Source organism: Calliopsis andreniformis, chromosome 4 (genome assembly GCF_051401765.1).
Source record: "Calliopsis andreniformis isolate RMS-2024a chromosome 4, iyCalAndr_principal, whole genome shotgun sequence".
NCBI classification, from domain to species: Eukaryota; Metazoa; Arthropoda; class Insecta; order Hymenoptera; family Andrenidae; genus Calliopsis; species Calliopsis andreniformis.
In genome coordinates, this window is record NC_135065.1 from 8,256,791 (window position 1) to 8,277,135 (window position 20,345).

Below are 20,345 nucleotides of genomic sequence, written 5' to 3' on the forward strand. Positions count from 1 at the left end.
ACAACATGGGGTAAAGGAGAATTATGCAGAGGGCACACAGTGGGATCTGTTGATCGAGTGTATTGTATAGTAGGGTGTAATACAGTTCATAGGCACACGTTTTACATTGGAAGTTGTCTATGGGCCCCTTTAGACCTACTTGGAAACATTGTTTTGTAATACTCTGTTGTGGATATTCGTTGGCAGTTGCAAAGAGTTCAGATACGTCTTGTGTGACTTTAGAAGTTGTACTGTTTAGAAGAGATGCTGTCACTTCTGAGGTACTGCAAGAAGTTTTTTGAGAATACGGTTCACGCAAGTGGAGCTATATTAGTAAGAGTTATCAGAATTGTGTAAAATTTGCTTTAGAGTCTTTGACATTTTTTGGATCGAGGTGAGATTTCTCAGTTTACCCTAATTTTTGTTTGTGAGTAGTATATATCAGCAGTAACGTCGGTTGTCAGTGATGAACTGTGAAAATGTGAAGAATGTAATCAGAGCTTTAGTATTTATTCAGAATTTGGAATATAAAAATATTTTCGATTAATCCTCAGCTTGTAACCACTTCATATAACTACAGTTTATTAAAAATACAGTAAACTGAATAAAGTATAATATCATGCAGTACTCTAAACAATATTTACAGATTATCATTGACAACGCAGTTCCACACAAATATTATCTATGACATATACTTCATGCAAACATAATGCTAACTCTACTACGTTCCCCCAATTTTTTTAAATCCAATCATAGTCTTTATTTCTTCTACCAACTTCTTTAATTATAAAAGAAAAATTAATATCTACATTTCCAATTTCTAATATCACACTGAAACCTCCTTAGCTATATTCATAATGACATGGTAATAAACATTGCTTCACATGTCTTCAGAGGGAACGTAGCAGAGTGAAAATATACTTCTTGTTAGAACCGCTCTGCAACCTGTTACAACACACTTTCCAGAAACATTGTAGCCAAGCGTGCACTAGGTCACGGAGACAAGGATTTGGCTGTGTCGATTTGTCAGTAACTGATTAATGTTCGTTTGTATCGCTTCCTTTTTTCTACTCGAGCGTTTTAGACCAAGGAAGAAAGAGAGAGGGAGGGAAAGAAAGAGGAAGAAAAAGCGACGAATGAATAGTGAATGGTGGAGCATAGGGAGAGAGTGATAGAGGGGGAGAGAATGCAGAGAAGAAGTCGATGGAGCTTCGGTGAGAAAGCCAGGGAGAAAGAGAGAGTGGGAGAGAGAAAGGAGAGCAGCGCACACCGGTTTGGAAGAAGAGAAGGAGAGGATCACGTTCGAAAGTCGTTCACCGTCGTCGTTTACCGAACGACCGCCTCTTTTTTCCCCATTGTCACGAGTTTCCCATAGCTTCGTGCCTAAGGAGAATCGTCTACTGTTTTCTCTTGAAAAACCACGCCTGGGTAATTGCACTTTTCATTTTCTCACCTTGGCGAGCCCCAAAATTGAGGAAATAGAGAATAAACATACGTTACAATTTAAGAAAAAAAATAAAATCATGTTTGTGGTCTTATTTCTAAATTACAATTTATTGAAAAACATTTCACTCTTCGAGGACAGAGAATTTTCACTTTCAGAAACACTGGGCAAATGGAAATGGAAATTATATAACCTTGTATTTTTTATCACTGAAAAGTTAGAATGTGTCTGACAGGGGTCCCCTAATATGTCTTATTCTACTGTCAGCGTAGCTTAAGTCAGACGCAGTGGTTACAGTAGAGTAACTAAAATAAGTCTCAGGTCAGACATATTAATAACTCTGAAACAAAGCCTCAAACATAATTTTTTCATTCTTGAATTCTCGTTATTTTGGTTTGTATAATCACCTACCTTTGCCACTTCTGTCTACACTGAAAATTCTAGCAAACTCTGGAATGAAAGTAACTTACATCAGAAGAGAAAATCTTGAACTTCTCAGCGTGCTCCATGTATGATATTTCCTCACAACTTTCTGCAATTGTACCCTCAGAAACGAAGCTCAGATTCCCTGCTTGAATTCAAGAGGAAAATTCTTCTTTTCACCAAGAGAACTGTATATTTTCCTTTTCTCTTTTCCCCATCGACGTGAGGCGGCACGGTGAACGACGTCGACTTTTCCACTCGTTGAAAGAGAAACGATGATTTTGAAATCGAGTCGAAGTTGTAAATCAGTTGATTTTTCTCGCTTCTGTTTCTCTTTCATCTTCAATGCGCGCCTCTCCCTGCGGAGACAAAAAAGGAACGACGGAAGTTAGGGTATCAGTCAACCTGAATCGTTTCGAATCGCGTAGATGTCTTCTCAAAATTTTGATACTCGTATTGTATACACTCTATACATAGCGTTCCGACATTTGTATACATTTACAAATCACCATTTTGCCGTGGGAATACAGAACTCTGACGATCGACAAGGATGCAAGGGTTATTCGATTAAAACAGATTTTTGCGAACAACCAATTTCTAATTAAACGAAAACTAGAAAATCACAAAAATAAAACAAAAGAAACTACTGACTCGTCACATCAAATCACAAAATTTCTTCGAACAATTACGCTTGGAAAAAATACACCATTGAACCTTAAGGCATTTGTAAGAACTTCAAATACTCATCAATAGCTGCTCTGTGAAATAATAAACAATAAACCATTAAAACTTGCACGAAGATGAATTCTCAGAATCCCAAGAAAATTCGAAGAATATCACTGATACGCAGCGTAATTTTTAATCGACGACCAGCCCCCCAAACCAGATTTTCTATCAGATTTCCCTCAGAGGCAAGCCCATCGCTTCTCGATGCGTCGAGTTCGTGCAATCAGTGAATAATAATCGTCACAGATCGTTAGACAAACGACGATCGCACGTTTCGTACCGAGAACGCGTAATCTCCGAGGTTAGCCTCGAACTCTACACTCGCTTTTTGCACTAAAATACGAAATAAGACTGACATACGTTTTTTATACATATTAATGCGATTTATGCAGCGCCACAAACGGGTCATTTCGCGTCGAGATCCGAAAGTTCGATGAAGATCGAGCCGTCTCTTCATCAACTAGGCTCGCGGTGTAATTCACACAGCCAAACTCTCTCCCGACGATATTTTTCACGTTTTTCTAGCTCTGGCTTCTTCTTCGCAGGCGCTAGTAGATCGACTGAGGTCTCACGGGTCAAAATTCAGAATGAAAATTGCGAACAGTTGGTATTCGAGGGGACAGACATGATCTTTGACCCTTGCTTCATGGAACCAACATCGAAGCATAGTCAAGTGGACGTTCAGAATCATCTCTGACTCGCGTTTATTGTCTATTAACGAATCAAAGACCGCGTGGGCGGGGCTAGGAGGCGGGGACTAGAACAGTGGGCGTGGTCAAGCGGCGTGGTGGGGATTAGCTCCTCCCCCGTGGCCTCGAACGGCCAATTGATCTTGTTGCAACTGTAGCTTCTCCTCTAATGCGTTTTACGGAACAAAAATAGGAAAATTTGACTCAAAGGACGCAAAATATGAAGAGGGGACCTCGGTTCAACGATCTGCCTATTTTCCAACAAATTCCACGCTAGAAGTTTAAAAGACACCGTTTCTATAATAGAAACCAAGTTCTGCAGGCTTAGATCGCTGAACCAGCTCCCCACTTCGCGCTTTGGGACAGCAGAGGGAGGGACGGAAGGGGGGATTAGGTGAAACGTAGAGAAAACCGCACGACTGTTTCGCTTTACGAGAATAGTGCCTTTTTTACGAAGACTCTGTTGTTTGTGCCAAGCTGAATTCGAGGGACGCGAGTACACGCGTGGGCGTGCGTTAACAGGGTGAAGAGTGGGGAGTGGGACGCGGAGGGAGGGGCGCGTAGGGGCGGAGAATAGATTGAAGAGAGGAGAGAATGGATAGCGAGCTTAAGGGTTATTCGCGGATAGACTGAGAGAGTGACGAGTGACGGAGACTCTTAAACGAGATCCGACTGAAGCTTCGATACTTCGATGGTATCGCAGAAACCGATGGGAACTTCTGCCCGAAAGCGTGGAACGTTTAAGGAAACGGCTGCAAATCGCTGCAAGCCACGCCTTCGTGTCTCCGATTCACGTGCATCGCGAAGTGCGACGTCACGAATGAAATGCATTTTGGAGCGCGCCTAGAGCGGAGGTGGCACGACCGAGGATGTAATTAGAGAAACAGTGTAAAGTAGCGCTTTAATTGTGAAAAACCAAGTAACGATGAAAAATATACGATCATGTAATATATACACATTATATGCATATACGTCTGTCCGAAACGGCAGTAAATCGCTTCACTATTCCCATTTTCGAATCATTCTACCAACTTTCTCGCATCTCGACGGACGTTTTACCCTTTCTGGAAGAATTCCCATTGCGAGGGCGAGACAGTAGGAGATGGAGAGACCCATCGAGCGACGACAGCAGCAGATAAGACACGTAAGGAGATGTGAAACGCACAACACACGGGACACGCATACACACACATACACATATATACACACACATAAGCGATATGTGAGTAGAGTGAAAGAGAGGGGTAGAAGTATGAATGACAATGGAAGGAACAAGGGGAACGTGTGAGTGAGGAGAGAAATTTCTCGCATGCGAGAGAAAGAGAGTGCGAGAGAGTACCATGGGACTAACAGAAGAAGAAATGCCAAAAAGTGTTCCACTAATCAATGCCGCCGTGGATCCCCAATTAGTACCTACCGAATGAAATTACGTCTAATAATCGAATTGTAGAATGTGTTAAAGACGACGGAGAAAGAGAAACGGATGAAGTTAATATATATGACTCTAATTATGGTTATATATATACATATATGTATATTTAACCGTATCTATATCAGTATGTATATGTATATGTATATATATGTTCAGAACGTGTCTGTATATACATATATGTATGTATATGAGCGTACGTGTACACGAGTAATATTACACACGCGTGCACATCAACGAGCGAAGCACACCGATACGCTGCGCTATTTCGTTTTCACTTGCTTTCGCGCGTGAAACGCGTCCCCTTCGATTCATCATCGTCCCTTCCATTCGCCAGCTTCTCCGCTAAACGCAAATCCCCATTGTACATACGAATCATGCCCAAGCTATACATACATATACATATACATAATTATGTATATAGTAAGCACTAACAAAACAAATTTACCCAATTACTATCGCATACGAGATGATATTAATTAACCGATAGTATTATGTCCCGTTGTCCCAGTAGCGTCTGCTACTACCCACCCTCAACCCCAACCCCCGCCCTTCCCCAACGATTAGGAGGATGAAGATGGGAGAGAAAAAGAAAAGTATATCGTTATCTACCGTTATCGCACCTTTGATTTTACCGAAAAAAAAAAAAATCGTTGAATAATCGTCATTGGTATAACTATAAGATTTATTATTATTATTATTATTAATATTATTATATTATATTAATTATTATATTGTATTATTATTAATATTATCGTCGTCAGCATCGTCGCTGTCATCGTCGTTGTCGACCTTCATCGTTCATCGCGACAATGCCCCCGTCGTTCCAACCTAGCTGCCACTGTCTTTTTTTTCCATCCCCCTTCTTACCACCCTTCGACATCCCCTGCATTCTCAACCCCGTCCCCCTATCTGTCCCATGCTTCTTTCCACGATCAGTTGCGCGTCATCCCTTCACCGTTGCTCCTAAGTACGCTGGCGATTTCTTCTCGTTGCAAGATCGATCTTTATTCAGAGAGGATTCGAAGACTCGGATCGCATCGTTTCCTTTGGTTTTCGATAGGTCGCATTCGGACGAGGCACCGGGTGCTCACGAAATTCGGAGGTTCGCGATGACGTTGGTACACTGTGGAAGGAAGGTATTGGGTGCTCGAGGTGGCTTCCTCCGCAGTAAACTACATTTTTATTATTTATTAATAGAGAACTGTATTCTAGGGTCGAAGTACTGGGTGAACGTACAGTGTGCATTTCATATAGGATTTTTATTTGTTAAGAATTCAGGATTTGTTACTAGGCACGAGCTCGTAAAGCGTAAGAAGCACACTTGATGGTAGCTCGTGTGCTGGGAAGTTGTTTTCTCGTGTAAAAAAAATGATAGAAAATAAGGTAGTTGCAGAGGAACAGTAAAAGTAGAAAATATAACAGTTGTTATAATAATCTACGAATCTTTTTAATTTCTATTTCGGAGACCACCTGTGTCCTACTGAATACATCAGATATACCAATTCTCCTTGAGCAGTCTCCTACATCAAGGACTCACTCTACTTTTGTGGTTCCGCTAAGCGCAGCGGCGCCAGTAGAATAAGTCCCGTCAGACACAGACATTCTTCATCGCTTCATAACTCGGACAGGAAGCCTCAAACTCAATTTCATCACTCTTCATAATCCACTTATTTTGGCGTGTGGAATCACCTCCTCAAATTTCTCACACGAGTCCTCCGTTATTAAAATATAATCAGCCAACAGGAGACCTCAGTGATAGAAGAATTGACTCTATAGCCCTCGAGCAGACAATATTCTTCACTGAGATCATAATTCCCTAGGAACTCCGTCTTCCAAAGAGTACCAACGTCTTCCTCGAAGCTCCCTAGGCTAAATAATTCTAATATAATAATCGAGTCGCGCTGACTTCGTTCTGCGCTGGAGAATGCTGCAAGAGGATCGCTGGGACTCGTTGCACGCCCCGAAGAACGTATATCGGTTCCTTCCACGCGTTTTCCATTTTTCTAGAGGCATTGTACGAACCGAGACTATATTCAGAAGGGACCCTTAACGCTTTCGACCAATTTGGCCGCTCCTTCCCTCGGAATGGAGGCTTCGACGCGTGCAACGACTCCAGCGAGCTGCGTGGAATAGATTCTCCAGTCGATATAGACTGATTAGAAAAATTCGGGGAACACTTAGTAGCGAGTGCTCTGAACAGAGCCAGAAATCGAAACATAGCTCTCGCGAGTCTACAGGGGTATAGGAAATTGCAAGGGGTTCTAGAGAGCTGAATAGAGAAAAGCAATCGATCTGAGAGGCACTGGTGCCGAGAGGCGCGAGAAGAAGCACCGAATCCTGTTGTCACTGTCGTCGTCCCTCATTGTCCCCCTTTTACCCGCCGTTTCGACGCGTGCGTGTGCGTGTGTGCTCGGTCAGGCGTAATCCAGCGAGTGGAATCGAATGATCGATCTCGATCCCGAAGCGTACCTTGAAAGGAGATCTTCGAACGACCGTAAATCGATTACAGAATTGTTTCGATATAGGCTCGACGAGCGGGACAAACGCTACCGTGTGAACTCGTTTCAGGAACAGAGCGCCTGGATTCAGTGTGAGCTCGAACCACAAGCTTATGGCGAGAGAGTACTGTATTCGATTTCCAAGCGGCGAGAGATCGTTGGATCGAGAACTACACTGTCGAGGACGTCGATTGTTCATGTCCTCGAGGCGGATCTCCTGCAATATCAATTCTCTCTTCCTTCGAGGAAACTCCTGTTCGCGATTGACGCCTCAGACAAGGCGGAATCTCTTGGGTTATTTAATTTGTAAATAAACCACGATTTATCCAACAGGATCAGTGAGTTTTGATTTCACGATCGGTCTCGACGCTGTCAAGGAGCAAGGTCGACGTCGAGCGTTCGATTCGGGGATGGAGGAAGCTCGCGGGGGAGTGGACACTCGAAGCGTTGCTGATGTTCTTCGAGCGCAGGATATCGACGCTGTGCAGCTTCGAATTTTCGAAACTGTAATCGTGCGTCGAATTTCGACAAGCATCGTTCGTCGACCGCCAATGGCGAGGTTCGTCGAAATTCGGGGACGCGAAGGGCCTTTTGCTCAAAGCAAATGTTACCATTCTGTCGAGCACAGTTTGAGCTTGTGGGTAGACAGAGGAAAAGTTGTACTACTTCATAAGTAAGAGAAAGTCTGAAAGAATATTAAGTTTTTGGAATTCAAGTTTTCTCTGTGTACAGTTCTTTAAACTAATTCAATATTTTCTATGTTAAAAATAATTCAGTCATGTTCCTATTTCAAGGACTTCAACAGAAATTCGTGATGGATGCGAGAAATAAATTTGGAATTTTGCTTAGAGAAGCTCACGCAAGTTCAAAGTGCGCGCGGCTATCGACAAACATTTATTAGCGGCTAAACGCGCTGTTGCATACTCGAGATGTTTGCTTCGTAATTTATTGTAATCGTTAAAGGATGAGGAGAAACGAACGAAAAGAAGAGAAGAGCTGTTGATCGAAAAAGATTTATTGTAACATTGTTCTTCCTCGAACTCGTGTTATAAGGATAGAAATTAATCGACGTGGATTCGAAGGCAGATAGAAGATGCCGTCGCTGACTGTGCTAGAAATTTATAAATGTCTTTCAATTGTAACCAAAATTCTAGGCAATGATTACTCGCATACGACACACGTTTTTATTATTTTCCCTTCGTGTCGTATTTATTTCCATTCTGGCGCATCGTCAGCCGCATGGAAGAACGTGTTTCCGCGAAATGAACGAGGCTGCGTTTCCATGTGATAAAAACGCACAAGGGATGCTCCAAAAAAGAAAAAAAAATAATAACTTCTTAAACCTAACATACATTGATACTTTAAGAAATAATAGAGGACGATCCTATAATGCAATCTTTTTACAGAAACTTCTCTATGACTCTGAACCTTCTCTACTCACAAATGTATCGAAGTGCCAAAATTACAGGCTTCTAAAAAATACATTATTCGGTGAGAATTCATAATCATTTAATTCGACTCAAGATCAAAATTAAGAACAATCGTTCTTATTTAATCTCAAAATTTACAGCTCATCTCTACTCAAATTTTTTACTTAGTCATTCTCTGAAGTTTCTCAAAATCTACTAAATCATCAGCGCCTCAGCACACATGAGAACCCAGCCTCGAGTGTATTCCATTTCGCGCGTGGCACCGCAGCTTAGCGCCACGCTGTAGGAACGAGTGAGAAAAATAATCGAAAGAAGTTTCTCCGATAGATCCGCCTCGGTTAAACTAGATAACAGGGCGCAGGGTGTAATCGAAGCCGCGTTCCAATTCGAGCGGAAGCCGCGCACCGCGATTTCGATGTATCGCCAGCTCGATCACACGACGCCTCGTTCGCCTCGAAGTAGCGCGCGTCGCGCTGGAATTGGAACGAAATCGGAAACGATCTTTGACCGAGGCTCCCGACCGTTACCGATCCACGGCCGATCCGAGAGCTCTCGCGAAGTCGAGGGGAACGGTCCCTTAGTCTCAATTGCTATACGATTCAGTATAGTCGGAACGTCTCTCGCGGCGAGGCCCCTTCGAGAGACGCGCCCAAGCTTCAGCTCGTACAGTCGTGACAATCGACTCTCGACCAATCGCTGTAATCACTGCCATTCCACTGGCGCGCGGTCAATAAGCGAGGGCGAACCTTATCGATGCTACTGTGCTTAACACGTTCACAGTTCCCCGAAAAGAGGGAAGAGAATATGCCTGCACTGTGGAGTTTTATGCAAACGCAAGGCTGAAGAAGTAGAAGCTGAATAAAAGTTTGTCTCTCTTCTTGAATATTATAATTTGTACTGTATTTTTTACATTTTGTATTCTCGAACTTTTGTACATTCGAAATTCCCAGAGGTGCATGGAGATCCGCAATTTAGTCTTCATCGGTAGAGTTTACATATTCTGATGAAAATGTCGTCAGATGTCATCGTTAAAATTGCCTTGAACATATGTATGTGGGTCATAGGACTTCGATCGTGTTAATGTCCCTGCTTCGCGATGCATTTATTTTCGACTTCACTGTCAACTTTCGAGCAAGAGTTTCTATGTTATTCTAAGGTACTTGTTTGACTTTAAATATCAATAAAAGGAACCTACCAGAAGTAACATTCTCAGTTTCAAGTCTGTTTCGTCAAGCGCATCGCGAAACAGGTCAATTAGAATTCGCTTATTAACCGCGTTTCGCGGACTTTCTAAACCAGAGCGATCTCTGAGCGATCAAGGCGCGCTGATATCGATCGACGAGGTCCTCGCGCGCGCGAGAGGCCAGATCGATCCTCTGTGCTCGGAGAGAGCCACTTACGAGAGGACTACTGCGAACATGGCATCGTGGACAGACTTCTGGTTGCGGTGTTACAGAGTTGCTGGCAACTCGGAACCGACGAAGCCGCCGATATCTCCGATTTTACATAATACTTGACGATTTGCATTTGCGTCGCGGTATCGGAGCCGCTGTCCACGTGGCCTGCTCGTGAGTTTGTTGTCTGTAGCCGATTCGTATGCGATGCACCAAATTCAAGAGATTCGAAGGGGGAAAGTTGGAGGGAATTTCATTTTTCCCGCGAGTGGCGCTGGCGAAGTGGGCGCTCGACAGCGCTCGGCCACTTGCTGCGCGATCCAGGTGCGCAGATGGCGCGAACATAGGCGACGATTCGATTCGAGATATGGTGTTGTTTCGATACGAGCTCAATGAGAGTTGAGTAGTTGGATTTTCAAAGACAGGATCAGGGAAATGAGGGAACATTTTGAAGATAATGTAAGTGTATTGAGCTTCCATCGAGATAATACTAGAATTTGATGACTTATGTGTCTGCATTCTGCAGGGACTGGCTGAGTCCTTTGCCCCGTGGGGCAAAGGTTTGCTTGGGAATCACTTGAATTTGGTGTGCGTATGGATTTTCGTCGTAGTTGAGCAAGCGTTATCGCAGTTATGTTAAGGAATGAGAGATTCTGCGGATAAAGGGGAGAGAAAGAGAGAGAATGGTGTGTATGATGTTGTGAAAGGAGTAGAGAATAAGGATCAGAGTGAAAACTGGACGGCGAGTTTAGTATGCATGATTGCGAAACAGAGAGGGAAGTTTGTAACGATGGCGTTTACCCTTCACCAACTATATGCAATATGAAATTGAGTATACAATGCAGAGCAGCGAGAACCATTTGTCCTAGTCCTAGTATTCAAACTCATCGCCATAATTTATAACCGATTTCAATTTAAATCTAATAAAATGATGTTATAATACCAACACGGAATTCTTTCTGTCTTCACCTATACCTATTCCTCAGACCAGAAAATGGGTTCTACACATTATATGACTATGTTAATTGACAACATGTAAGGTAAGTACAGTTCACTTTATTGAATAAGATTTAGAAATTATGTAAGAGAAATTAAATTGAAGGGTGCAAGATTCTATGGATACTTTATTTCTATGTTACGTGATTTAATTTACTCACGGTTAACTACTTTATTTTATGCTTCTACTCAATGCTACTGTATACTACATCATTTTCTATTTTACACTATCCAACACCACATTACATTACTATCCAACCTTAATCTACACTACTCTGTGGTACTACTCAACGCTACTCTACACCACTCAACAATACTCTACACAACACAGCACTACTACTCCCTATTACTCAACACTACTACTACTCTACTCCACTCCACTCCACTGCACTCCACACCACTCCATAACACTCCACAACACTGCACACTACTGCACACTACTCCACGCCACTCCACACCACTCCACACCACTCCACACCACTCCACACCACTACACACAACTCCACTCCACTCCACTCCACTCCACTCCACTCCACTCTACACAATTGTGGGGTACTACATAAGACTACACATTGCTAACGTTCTACACAACTTTGCAGCTACATTTTGAGACAAAACAGTAGAATAATGTAAGATTTCGAAACAAGATCATAGAAAAGTGATAGAAACGGACAGGTGGCGCCACCTAACGGTAAAACTCTTTACTAAAATTAGAAATAATATTTTTAGTTCCAACGTCAACCGCTAGATGGCGCCACTTATCAATTCCGAAAAATTTCCAAAAGTGCTCCTCGCGAAAAAGAATGGGAATTGACAAGTGGCGCCATCTAGCGGACAAGGTTGGAACTAAAATAAGAAATTTTATTTTAAGTTCAGGGTGTCCACCGCTAGATGGCGCCACTTGTCAATTCCGAAAAATTCTGAAAATTTCCGAAAGTGCTCCGCGCGAAAAATGGGAATTGACAAGTGGCGCCATCTAGCGGACAAGGTTCGAACTAAAATAAGAAATTTTATTTTAAGTTCAGGGTGTCCACCGCTAGATGGCGCCACTTGTCAATTCCGAAAAATTCTGAAAATTTCCGAAAGTGCTCCGCGCGAAAATGGGAATTGACAAGTGGCGCCATCTAGCGGACAAGGTTGAAACTAAAATAAGAAATTTTATTTTAAGTTCAGGGTGTCCACCGCTAGATGGCGCCACTTGTCAATTCCGAAAAATTCTGAAAAATTTCCAAAAGTGCTCCTCGCGAAAATGGGAATTGACAAGTGGCGCCATCTAGCGGTGGAGACACCGAACTAAAAATGAAATTTCTACTTTTAGTTCCAACTTTGTCCGCTAGATGGCGCCACTTGTCAATTCCCATTTTCGTGAGGAGCACTTTTGGAAATTTTTTCGGAATTGACAAGTGGCGCCATCTAGCGGTGGACACCCTGAACTAAAAATAAAATTTCTTATTTTAGTTCCAACCCTGCCCGCTAGATGGCGCCACTGGTCAATTCCCATTTTCGCGAGGAGCACTTTTGGAAAATTTTCGGAATTGACAAGTGGCGCCATCTAGCGGTGGACACCGTGAAATAAAAATAAAATTTCTTATTTCAGTTCCAACCCTGTCCGCTAGATGGCTCCACTTGTCAATTCCCATTTTCGCGAGGAGCACTTTTGGAAATTTTCAGAATTTTTCGGAATTGACAAGTGGCGCCATCTAGCGGTGGACACCCTGAACTAAAAATAAAATTTCTTATTTCAGTTCCAACCCTGTCCGCTAGATGGCGCCACTGGTCAATTCCCATTTTCGCGAGGAGCGCTTTTAGAAATTTTTGGAATTGACAGGTGGCGCCATCTAGCGGTGACTGTATGAACTAAAAATATTATTTCTTGTTTTATTACGAAGTCGTACCGGCAGATAGCGCCACTAAGAGGTTATTTAAAATTATTATTACTTAATTATCTACTAAGTTCGCTCAAAAGATACCTGTGTAGAGTAGGATATTGCTGTAGTTATGATGAATAGAATAGGGTTGTGTTTTGTAGTGACGCTGGGTAGAGTAGAGTGGTGTTGTGTTGTAACGTTGAGTAGAGTAAAGTAGTATTGTGTAGTAGCGATGAGTAGAGTAGAGTGATGTTGTGTACTTACGCTGAGTAAAGTTGGTTGGGCTTAATATGGGAGTAATGAGTGGACAGGAAAATAATAAAGGAGTTCTCCAAACGTATGATAGAAAAGTTTATTTAATGATAAGTCTGTTCTACACTGTGTTAATGATGGTACATAAATAAACTACAAGTATACAAACATATTCGCAACAAGACAATCGATATCAATAACTCAGCACTCAATCGGCTAAATCACAATACAAATATCATACATTCTGTCACTATTTAATCCTACTACACACACCTCATACATAAATATCAAATAAAGGTAACAAAATCAATTCCTCCAAGGTAGTGATTACTCATATATTATCATTACGTAACGTAGAGAAGTTTAAAAAGCCCGCGCTTACCATTGTAAACGGTACCCAATGTGTCCATAGGCGCTCGCGGGTGTTTGTGGAGGTGATAAAAAAATCATAGGCGCCTACGCCACTGGACCAAAGTGCAGGGGAATGGATAATGTGCAGAATACGCTCTCGAAAGGGAGCAGGACCGCAGCAGTGCACGCAGCAAGCCAAGATTGTCAAGATGGATGCTCGGCGGCGACGGTACGGAGTATGGATTTTACCGCGTGATTCGTGAAAACGCAGGGAAGCCCGCCGTTTCAGTTCTGTGAGAGAAAGTATCGTTGCACGATAGAAATGCTGCTGCACACGATCCTCTAACGGTGTTTTCCTCGGTGTCCACGATATGCGGCGTCGAATAAACGGAGTGCTCTCGCGTGAGTGATGAGAAAAACACCTAAAACCAGTGCAGTAGCAGCGGCCTTCTACAATGGTGGATAACAATTGTATCATCGAGGGGAACGTCAAATTTCGCGACGGCAAAAAGGTGAGTGGATATTCGATCGAATTCTTTTCCCCGACTATTATTCGAGCTCGCGCTCTTCACCCCTTCCCTGTTCACGGTCGAGCTGGCCAATTAACATAAATCGGATAATAGCACGACTCGTTATCCGTCAAAATAACGCTGCTCGGTCTTTCTCGCGAATCCATGCCGAGGTAATATTCTATTCGAGCTCTTTTGCATTTACCACGAATGTATCGCGTCCCATTCAATCGTAATCGAAACCGAACTCGTGCTCGTGCAAAATAGTTATCTTGGAGTCACTTGAGCACGATTTCAGTAGAAAAATATAATAATGCGAGGAAATTCAGTTAAGGGTTTGATGCACATGTATTGCATGCAGAATGTTCAGGCTGAAGGAGGGACTTGGTTTGTGTAAGAAATATGGAGATTGGATTTGGGGGGATCAATTAGGTGATTAAATCCTGTTTTCACATGTACAATATTATGGATATTAATCTGGAGCAAAGATCATTGCATACCTCCTTGGAATTCAATTAAGGATTTTTATGTATTGATCAAATAGTATGTGGAAAAATTAGAAGTATACCTGTAATTAATGACTTATTTAAATGAAGTACCACAATATGAATCACAAATTATATTTCATCAATATTCACCAATAACTTTGAGTGCTCCAATGGGTGTCACTCTAATATCAAATATTTGATTTCTTAAGCCCATTCAGACTGAAGTACAATGCTTTTAAGTAAGAAGTCAAATTAAGATGTCCTGAACTGACTTGAATGTTTTAACAATTAAGTACCATGTTGAAAGGCCAAGGAAGTATTTAATGTGAAAGAAATGAAGAGGTATGAGGCCATAAAAAAGTTAGGTCATTTACTTTTATTTACATTGGGGTTGGTGAAGCAGTCATTGAGATCAGAAAGGGTAGGAATCTTTTATTTTTATCACAGGGGTACAGAGGGTCTTGATGGTTCCAAACAAATATACATAATATATGTATACATGTGTGTGCACTACTTTCTTTCATAAAATAAACTATGTACATTACCCTAACATATGTAATGTAATCTGTTACAATACCTGTTATTGGTCAAAGTGCTTATAAATATTCTTATATTTAGTCACTCTTATTACAACAAAAATATCAAACACAAATCTTTTTACATTACAGTGGAAATCAAGATGGTGTGTCATGAGGAAATTATCACCAGTTGCAGGTAAAATTATTATCCATATCCATATATTATCCATATAAAATATTGCAGATAGTAGGCTGTAGAGAAAGCAAAAAATTATTAACACTGTAACATAAACTAACAGTAATGGTACAGTTAAATTAAACATATTAAATGTACAGTATCTGTGATTCTGATATCATATCAGAGATATAGATACATCCCAGTATGTGTAATGTTTTGCTCACTCTGCAGTGAATCATTATTTACATTTTACTTGTTCAACCTTATAAATAGCTTTAAAAAGCTTCAATTTATTTACTAAAAAGGTGCATGATTTTTATTTGAAAGGAACAGATGTTGCATAAGGTTTCCTTTAGAAAAACATAAAGCAATTCTATCTACTACCACCACAATCCTAATTCTATCTCCTGAAAGAATTTCCCTTACTTGTTATCAGCATAAAGTGTCCCTCCCTATGGCCCTTTCCAGGGTGGCAGCTGGCACATCTGTTACAGATTGACTGCCTGAAGAAACAAAAAAATTTCCAAGAAGAGCTTTGCTTCTGGCAATAACCATTAATACCTGAGCCCTTGTAACTTGAAGATATTTTAGAAACTTAGGGACACACCAGTACCTCATAAATTTTCCTTAGGGAGAATTAGTTAAGAGTACATAGGAGGAATTGAATGGATTTAGTTCGTTTCCTGCGTCCCGATTCCCCTGTATTAATAGCGTGTTGTTCGGCTTATTCGACGAAATATCCCCTAACAAAGAATAAACATTCGTTTGACTAACGAATTGTCAGAGCTTTGTTTAACACTCATCCATAAAATCAATCGAAATAAAAATCTTCAAGTTATTAAACTCCTAACACAACTCAAATCCCTAGTATATAGTTCGATTTTATACAAATTCGTACTAATTAAAAATATACATATCCAACTCACTATTTATTCTTTACCATCGATCAATTTGCAGACTGCTTGCATTTGCAACTTTACGGAGATAGCAAGGATCGATACAAACAAGGACAAACGAAAGCTTCGTTAAGCTTGCAACATTTTCTCGGCGTAGAAAGCGGCTTTACACTCGACAAGGAGTCCAACACGATCGCAATAATATGCCAGGACGTGACGGTGGTCTTAGCGTTCGATACCAGAGAACGACTAATCCAATGGCAAGTGAAGATCTCGAACAACCTAGGGGAAGGTATGTCTCATCGCTATAAATTCTAATTAAAAATCCCCCACTGACACTCTGAACTTTCCAGATCAACAGTTCCTGATACTGATCTCCACGGTTCCGTCGAAGGCGAAGCTGACAAACGGGCCCGCCCATTTGCATATCCAGGATCGTCGATTCTGCATCACGGTTGGCGTGCCCCCCAGATTGGTAGGAATCTGGGAGATCGCTCATCTTCGACGTTACGGCGTGGTGCAGGGCAGATTCTGCTTCGAGGGCGGCTCGAGATGCGGTCGAGGGGAGGGTCTTCATGTGTTCATCACCGACCACGGCGAGGATATCGTGAATATGTTGCAACTGGCGGCCGAGGGGAAGTTGACGAAGAAACGACCGGTTAATAGAGAGCAAACAGCGCAGGACAGCCCGCGACGTCAGTTCTCTCGATCGGAGACGAGGGCGAGCGACTTCTTCCCCTCAGCTGTTTACTCGTCGACGTACGAGGAACAGTGCGACAGCTGCAAGAACGAGAGCTCGCCCTATTGGTCGTCCGCTGAGAGCAGGCAGCAGACTGAGCTCGACAGGGATTACAGCAGCCAAGACACGATCTCTGTCACGGAGCTGCCCGACCAGCCAGGCGAATGGCGCAGCTGTTCCCTGACTCGTCAAGGCACGACTGCTCTGGAGCGATGCGCCAGTTGCATCAGCAAGCTGGGTACTGTCTCGAAGTCGTCGACCATCGTCACGACGACTGGCGCCAGCAGCATCAGCAGTCCAGCTGGAACGATGAACAATCTGGGCCTGCATCTACAGCAACGGACGCTAGATCGATTATCGCTGTCCTCGTACAGCAGCAGCAGTCACGACAGCGACTACTCTGGCTCCCAGCAACAGATCGAGTGCCACTGCTCGCAGCCGAAGGCTTCACAGACTCCTCAGACCAGCGTCCAGCGCGTGTCGCCGAGTCCCAGCACACTGCCACCCAGACCTCCGAAACCGTCCCAAAACACTGCCACGAAGAAGGCGAAGAAGCCACCTATGCCACTGCCAAACGAACAGATATGCGTTCACTCGCGCAAGCAGCCCCTCGCGCGTAACTCAGCGACCGTCACTGCCAATGCTGGGCCGTATGAGAATTACGATGTGCCCAAGACGATCTTGAGCCATCACATGCTGCTGGAACAGAACTCTCAGCCGGACCAGTATTACGACACGCCAAGGAAGATTAAAGAATGTCTAGCACTGCCAAAAACTTACCCCAACTACGACACGCCACAAACGCCTCAGGCTGTTGTGCTGCAGCAGTGTGGCTGCCCAGCTAAGCTTACTGTCCAGTCCCCCAGGTCCTCAGGGTGCCCCTGTCAGAACGTGATGAGTTGGGCTGGCTTCGTGTTACCCTATTGTAGGCGAGGAGCGGGTATTGAACCGACAGGAGTAGCTGTGCACCCTGTGAAACTCTCGGGAGAAGGGAAGATGCCTGTGGTGAATGCCAGCGGAGAAATCGCGATCTACGCGACTACCAAGAGACCCAATAAATCAGAGAATGTCGAGGAGAAGAGCAAGGATAACTGCGACTGCCTTCAGGAGAATAGATCTAACAATTATGAGAACGTGGAGCCAGTTATTGATACTCAACCTGAGTCGAAAGCGAATTATGTGAATATCGATTTCACTCAGAGTCTCGAGCATTATGAGAACAGCAAGGATGTTCTGGCGAAAAGCGGTATATCGCAGGAGGAGATGGAGAAATTCGCAGATCAAATTAAAGAAGAAACGCCTGAAGCATCTGTGGAAGATTCGTCCAAGATTTGTCAGAAGTGTGGTCACGTTAAGGAGAGGGAGAACGATTATTTAGTGATGGACCCCGAGAAGCAGACTCCAAAGAAACCGTTCCCTGGTTATCTGCCGATGCAGCCAGCTCACAACGCCTGTTCGAAGGAGATTCTGTCGAGAATCTGCAGCGGTATAAAGAGCTCTAGTAACCCTGCGCTATCGGGCTCTGCGTTGACGGAGGGTTCCAAGAAGCGATCAGACTCCGAATTCCGCGTCCCAGGTTCGGCAATGCTGTCCAGTCCGTACCTCAGACGCCGATACCTTGACGGAAACGGTGGAGAGTCCACTGGGAACATTGGAATACTCCTGAGGAAGCGATCCTACTCAGCAGAGTCTGCTCACTACCTGGACGACGAGAATCACACGTTCCCGTCTACTCTTACCATCCACAAATGTTCCAGCGAGGCTGACAAGGCTTCTCTAGTTAGAGGAGAGGCGCACACTGCCTGTGTTAACTCTGAGATCAAGATCAACCAGGAGAATGGTCAGACGTCGATACCCTCGCCTCAGCCGTCGTTCATCAAGATCAGACGCTCCTCTTCTGTTCCCTCAAAGGCTGGTCATAATAGAGACTCCTCTAGTAGCAACGATTCTGGCGTGTCCACTGGCTCCCTCAGTCACAGAACCGCGGAATTCGTCGAGTTCGAGTTGTCCCTGGCTCCATCCACATCTACGAGAAAGCAGAACGTGTTATCGGTTTATCGAAAGAGTCCACCGCCTACGTGTTTCCACAGCAGTCTGCCTAGGAAGTCCAAGTCCAGCGACCCGCTGCGTGAACTGTCCTTCCAGTTTCAGAAGATCAAAATACCTACCAAGTCCTCTTCAGCAGAGGCTGATATACCCACGTGTTTGCCCAAGGGGACGAAGGGATTTAATAGTCCTGGGGAGGTATCTAGCACTCCTTATATCGACTCCAGAAGCACCAGCAGTGGTACATCAGACATGTCTGATTATATAGAGACGTTGTCGTTGTCCTCACACTCGTCCTCTGATACGCCAGACAGTCTGAGGTAGATACTTTATATTAAGGCTATTGATTAGAGTGGGGATTTTTATGCAGAGTTTTGAAGACGTAGCTGGAAAACAATTTGAAGAGAAATTTAATTGACTCTTCCAAATTAAATTTTGGTGGGCTCAGTGGGTTCATTTTGTCTACGATGGATTTTCACTCTGGAATGTTTTTGAACAGAATTTTAATTTTTCCTAATTAATCCTACGAACACTTGACTCAAATAGCGATGGTATATTAAAATAGAGACTTCAATAAGCATCTCAGAATTTTTTCAGACTTTTTGGAAGCTTACAAAAGACAAAATAGACTCGATGTGTCCACGGAGGGTTAATATTCCCTTAAATGCATAAAGATCCACAATCTACTATTAAGTTTAGCGTCATAGTAAACGAAATGCTGAAAACTGTACTTAATTTTTGGATATTCCAGACTGGGTGGCAGAACAGTGGCGACGACGCTCCGTCCTCGCAGCGGGAAGGAGTATTACAAAATCGACCGAAGCATTCTCGTGGAGCAAGGAAGAACGCTGACGACGCCATCAGCCAATTACGCGAACATTACCCCAGTGCTTGAGAAGAGCGAGTCCCCTTCCCCTGGATACATGAGCAGCTCTCCCTTCGAGCAACCGCAACCTACACGCGAACACTTTCTGTTTCCCGATGTAAGTAACGGCGTCGAGAAGCTTGCAGTAAATCTAGACAGATGTTCGACTGATGTGTCTTGAATTCCTTCGTCGCAGGAAGCTTGAATATGGCAACGTTGTTTGGGAAAAGAGCGGAAAACTTGAAGTTCCTAGGAATTCCAAACAAAACCAGTAAGAGTATTGACAGTAGAAATGATTGATTCGGGGCATCGTGACTGTTTGCAACTATACGCGGGTATCTAGTGCATTGCCTGTTTGTCGATATCAGTGGGTCGAGGCAAGTGTGCGTCGACGTATCGTTCCGTCGGACGAGGAAAGGTGAGGTCATCTTTAACGTCCATGGTTCTACGGTTTCTTGAGAAGCAGAGGGCTGTCCAGGACACGGTTATCTTATCTGATTTCTTTCCGTCTTTTTACGATAATGTCTTCTCACACGTGAAATCCGCACAATCAAAACGAGCAAGCGGCTCGGAGACGTTTCTAGGTTCTAGCGTATAGTCGAAATGAAGTCAATATATAATCGA

At 43.2% G+C, this 20,345-nt stretch overlaps 1 protein-coding gene and 1 long non-coding RNA gene across 2 annotated transcripts; both read left to right on the forward strand.

The window, feature by feature from the left end:
• Window positions 1-2,450, forward strand: LOC143177983 (uncharacterized). Its single transcript, XR_013001689.1, has 2 exons — window positions 1-373; window positions 946-2,450. It is a non-coding gene; the product is annotated as an uncharacterized LOC143177983 (long non-coding RNA).
• Window positions 2,451-13,855: 11,405 nt separating this feature from the next.
• LOC143178356 (uncharacterized) lies at window positions 13,856-20,027 on the forward strand. Its single transcript, XM_076376956.1, has 6 exons — window positions 13,856-13,994; window positions 15,148-15,193; window positions 16,133-16,363; window positions 16,425-19,176; window positions 19,608-19,839; window positions 19,918-20,027. The coding sequence occupies exons 1-6, from the start codon at window positions 13,938-13,940 to the stop codon at window positions 19,924-19,926; spliced, it is 3,327 nt and encodes a 1,108-aa protein (XP_076233071.1). The 5' UTR covers window positions 13,856-13,937; the 3' UTR covers window positions 19,927-20,027.
• Window positions 20,028-20,345: the final 318 nt, after the last annotated feature.

Coding starts and splice junctions, on each gene's coding strand:
- LOC143178356 (XM_076376956.1), top strand. CDS start 13,938: ATGGTGGATAACAATTGTATCATCGAGGGGAACGTCAAATTTCGCGAC. Junction 16,364..16,424: donor CTCGAACAACCTAGGGGAAG/GTATGTCTCATC, acceptor TGAACTTTCCAG/ATCAACAGTTCCTGATACTG. Junction 19,177..19,607: donor GATACGCCAGACAGTCTGAG/GTAGATACTTTA, acceptor TGGATATTCCAG/ACTGGGTGGCAGAACAGTGG.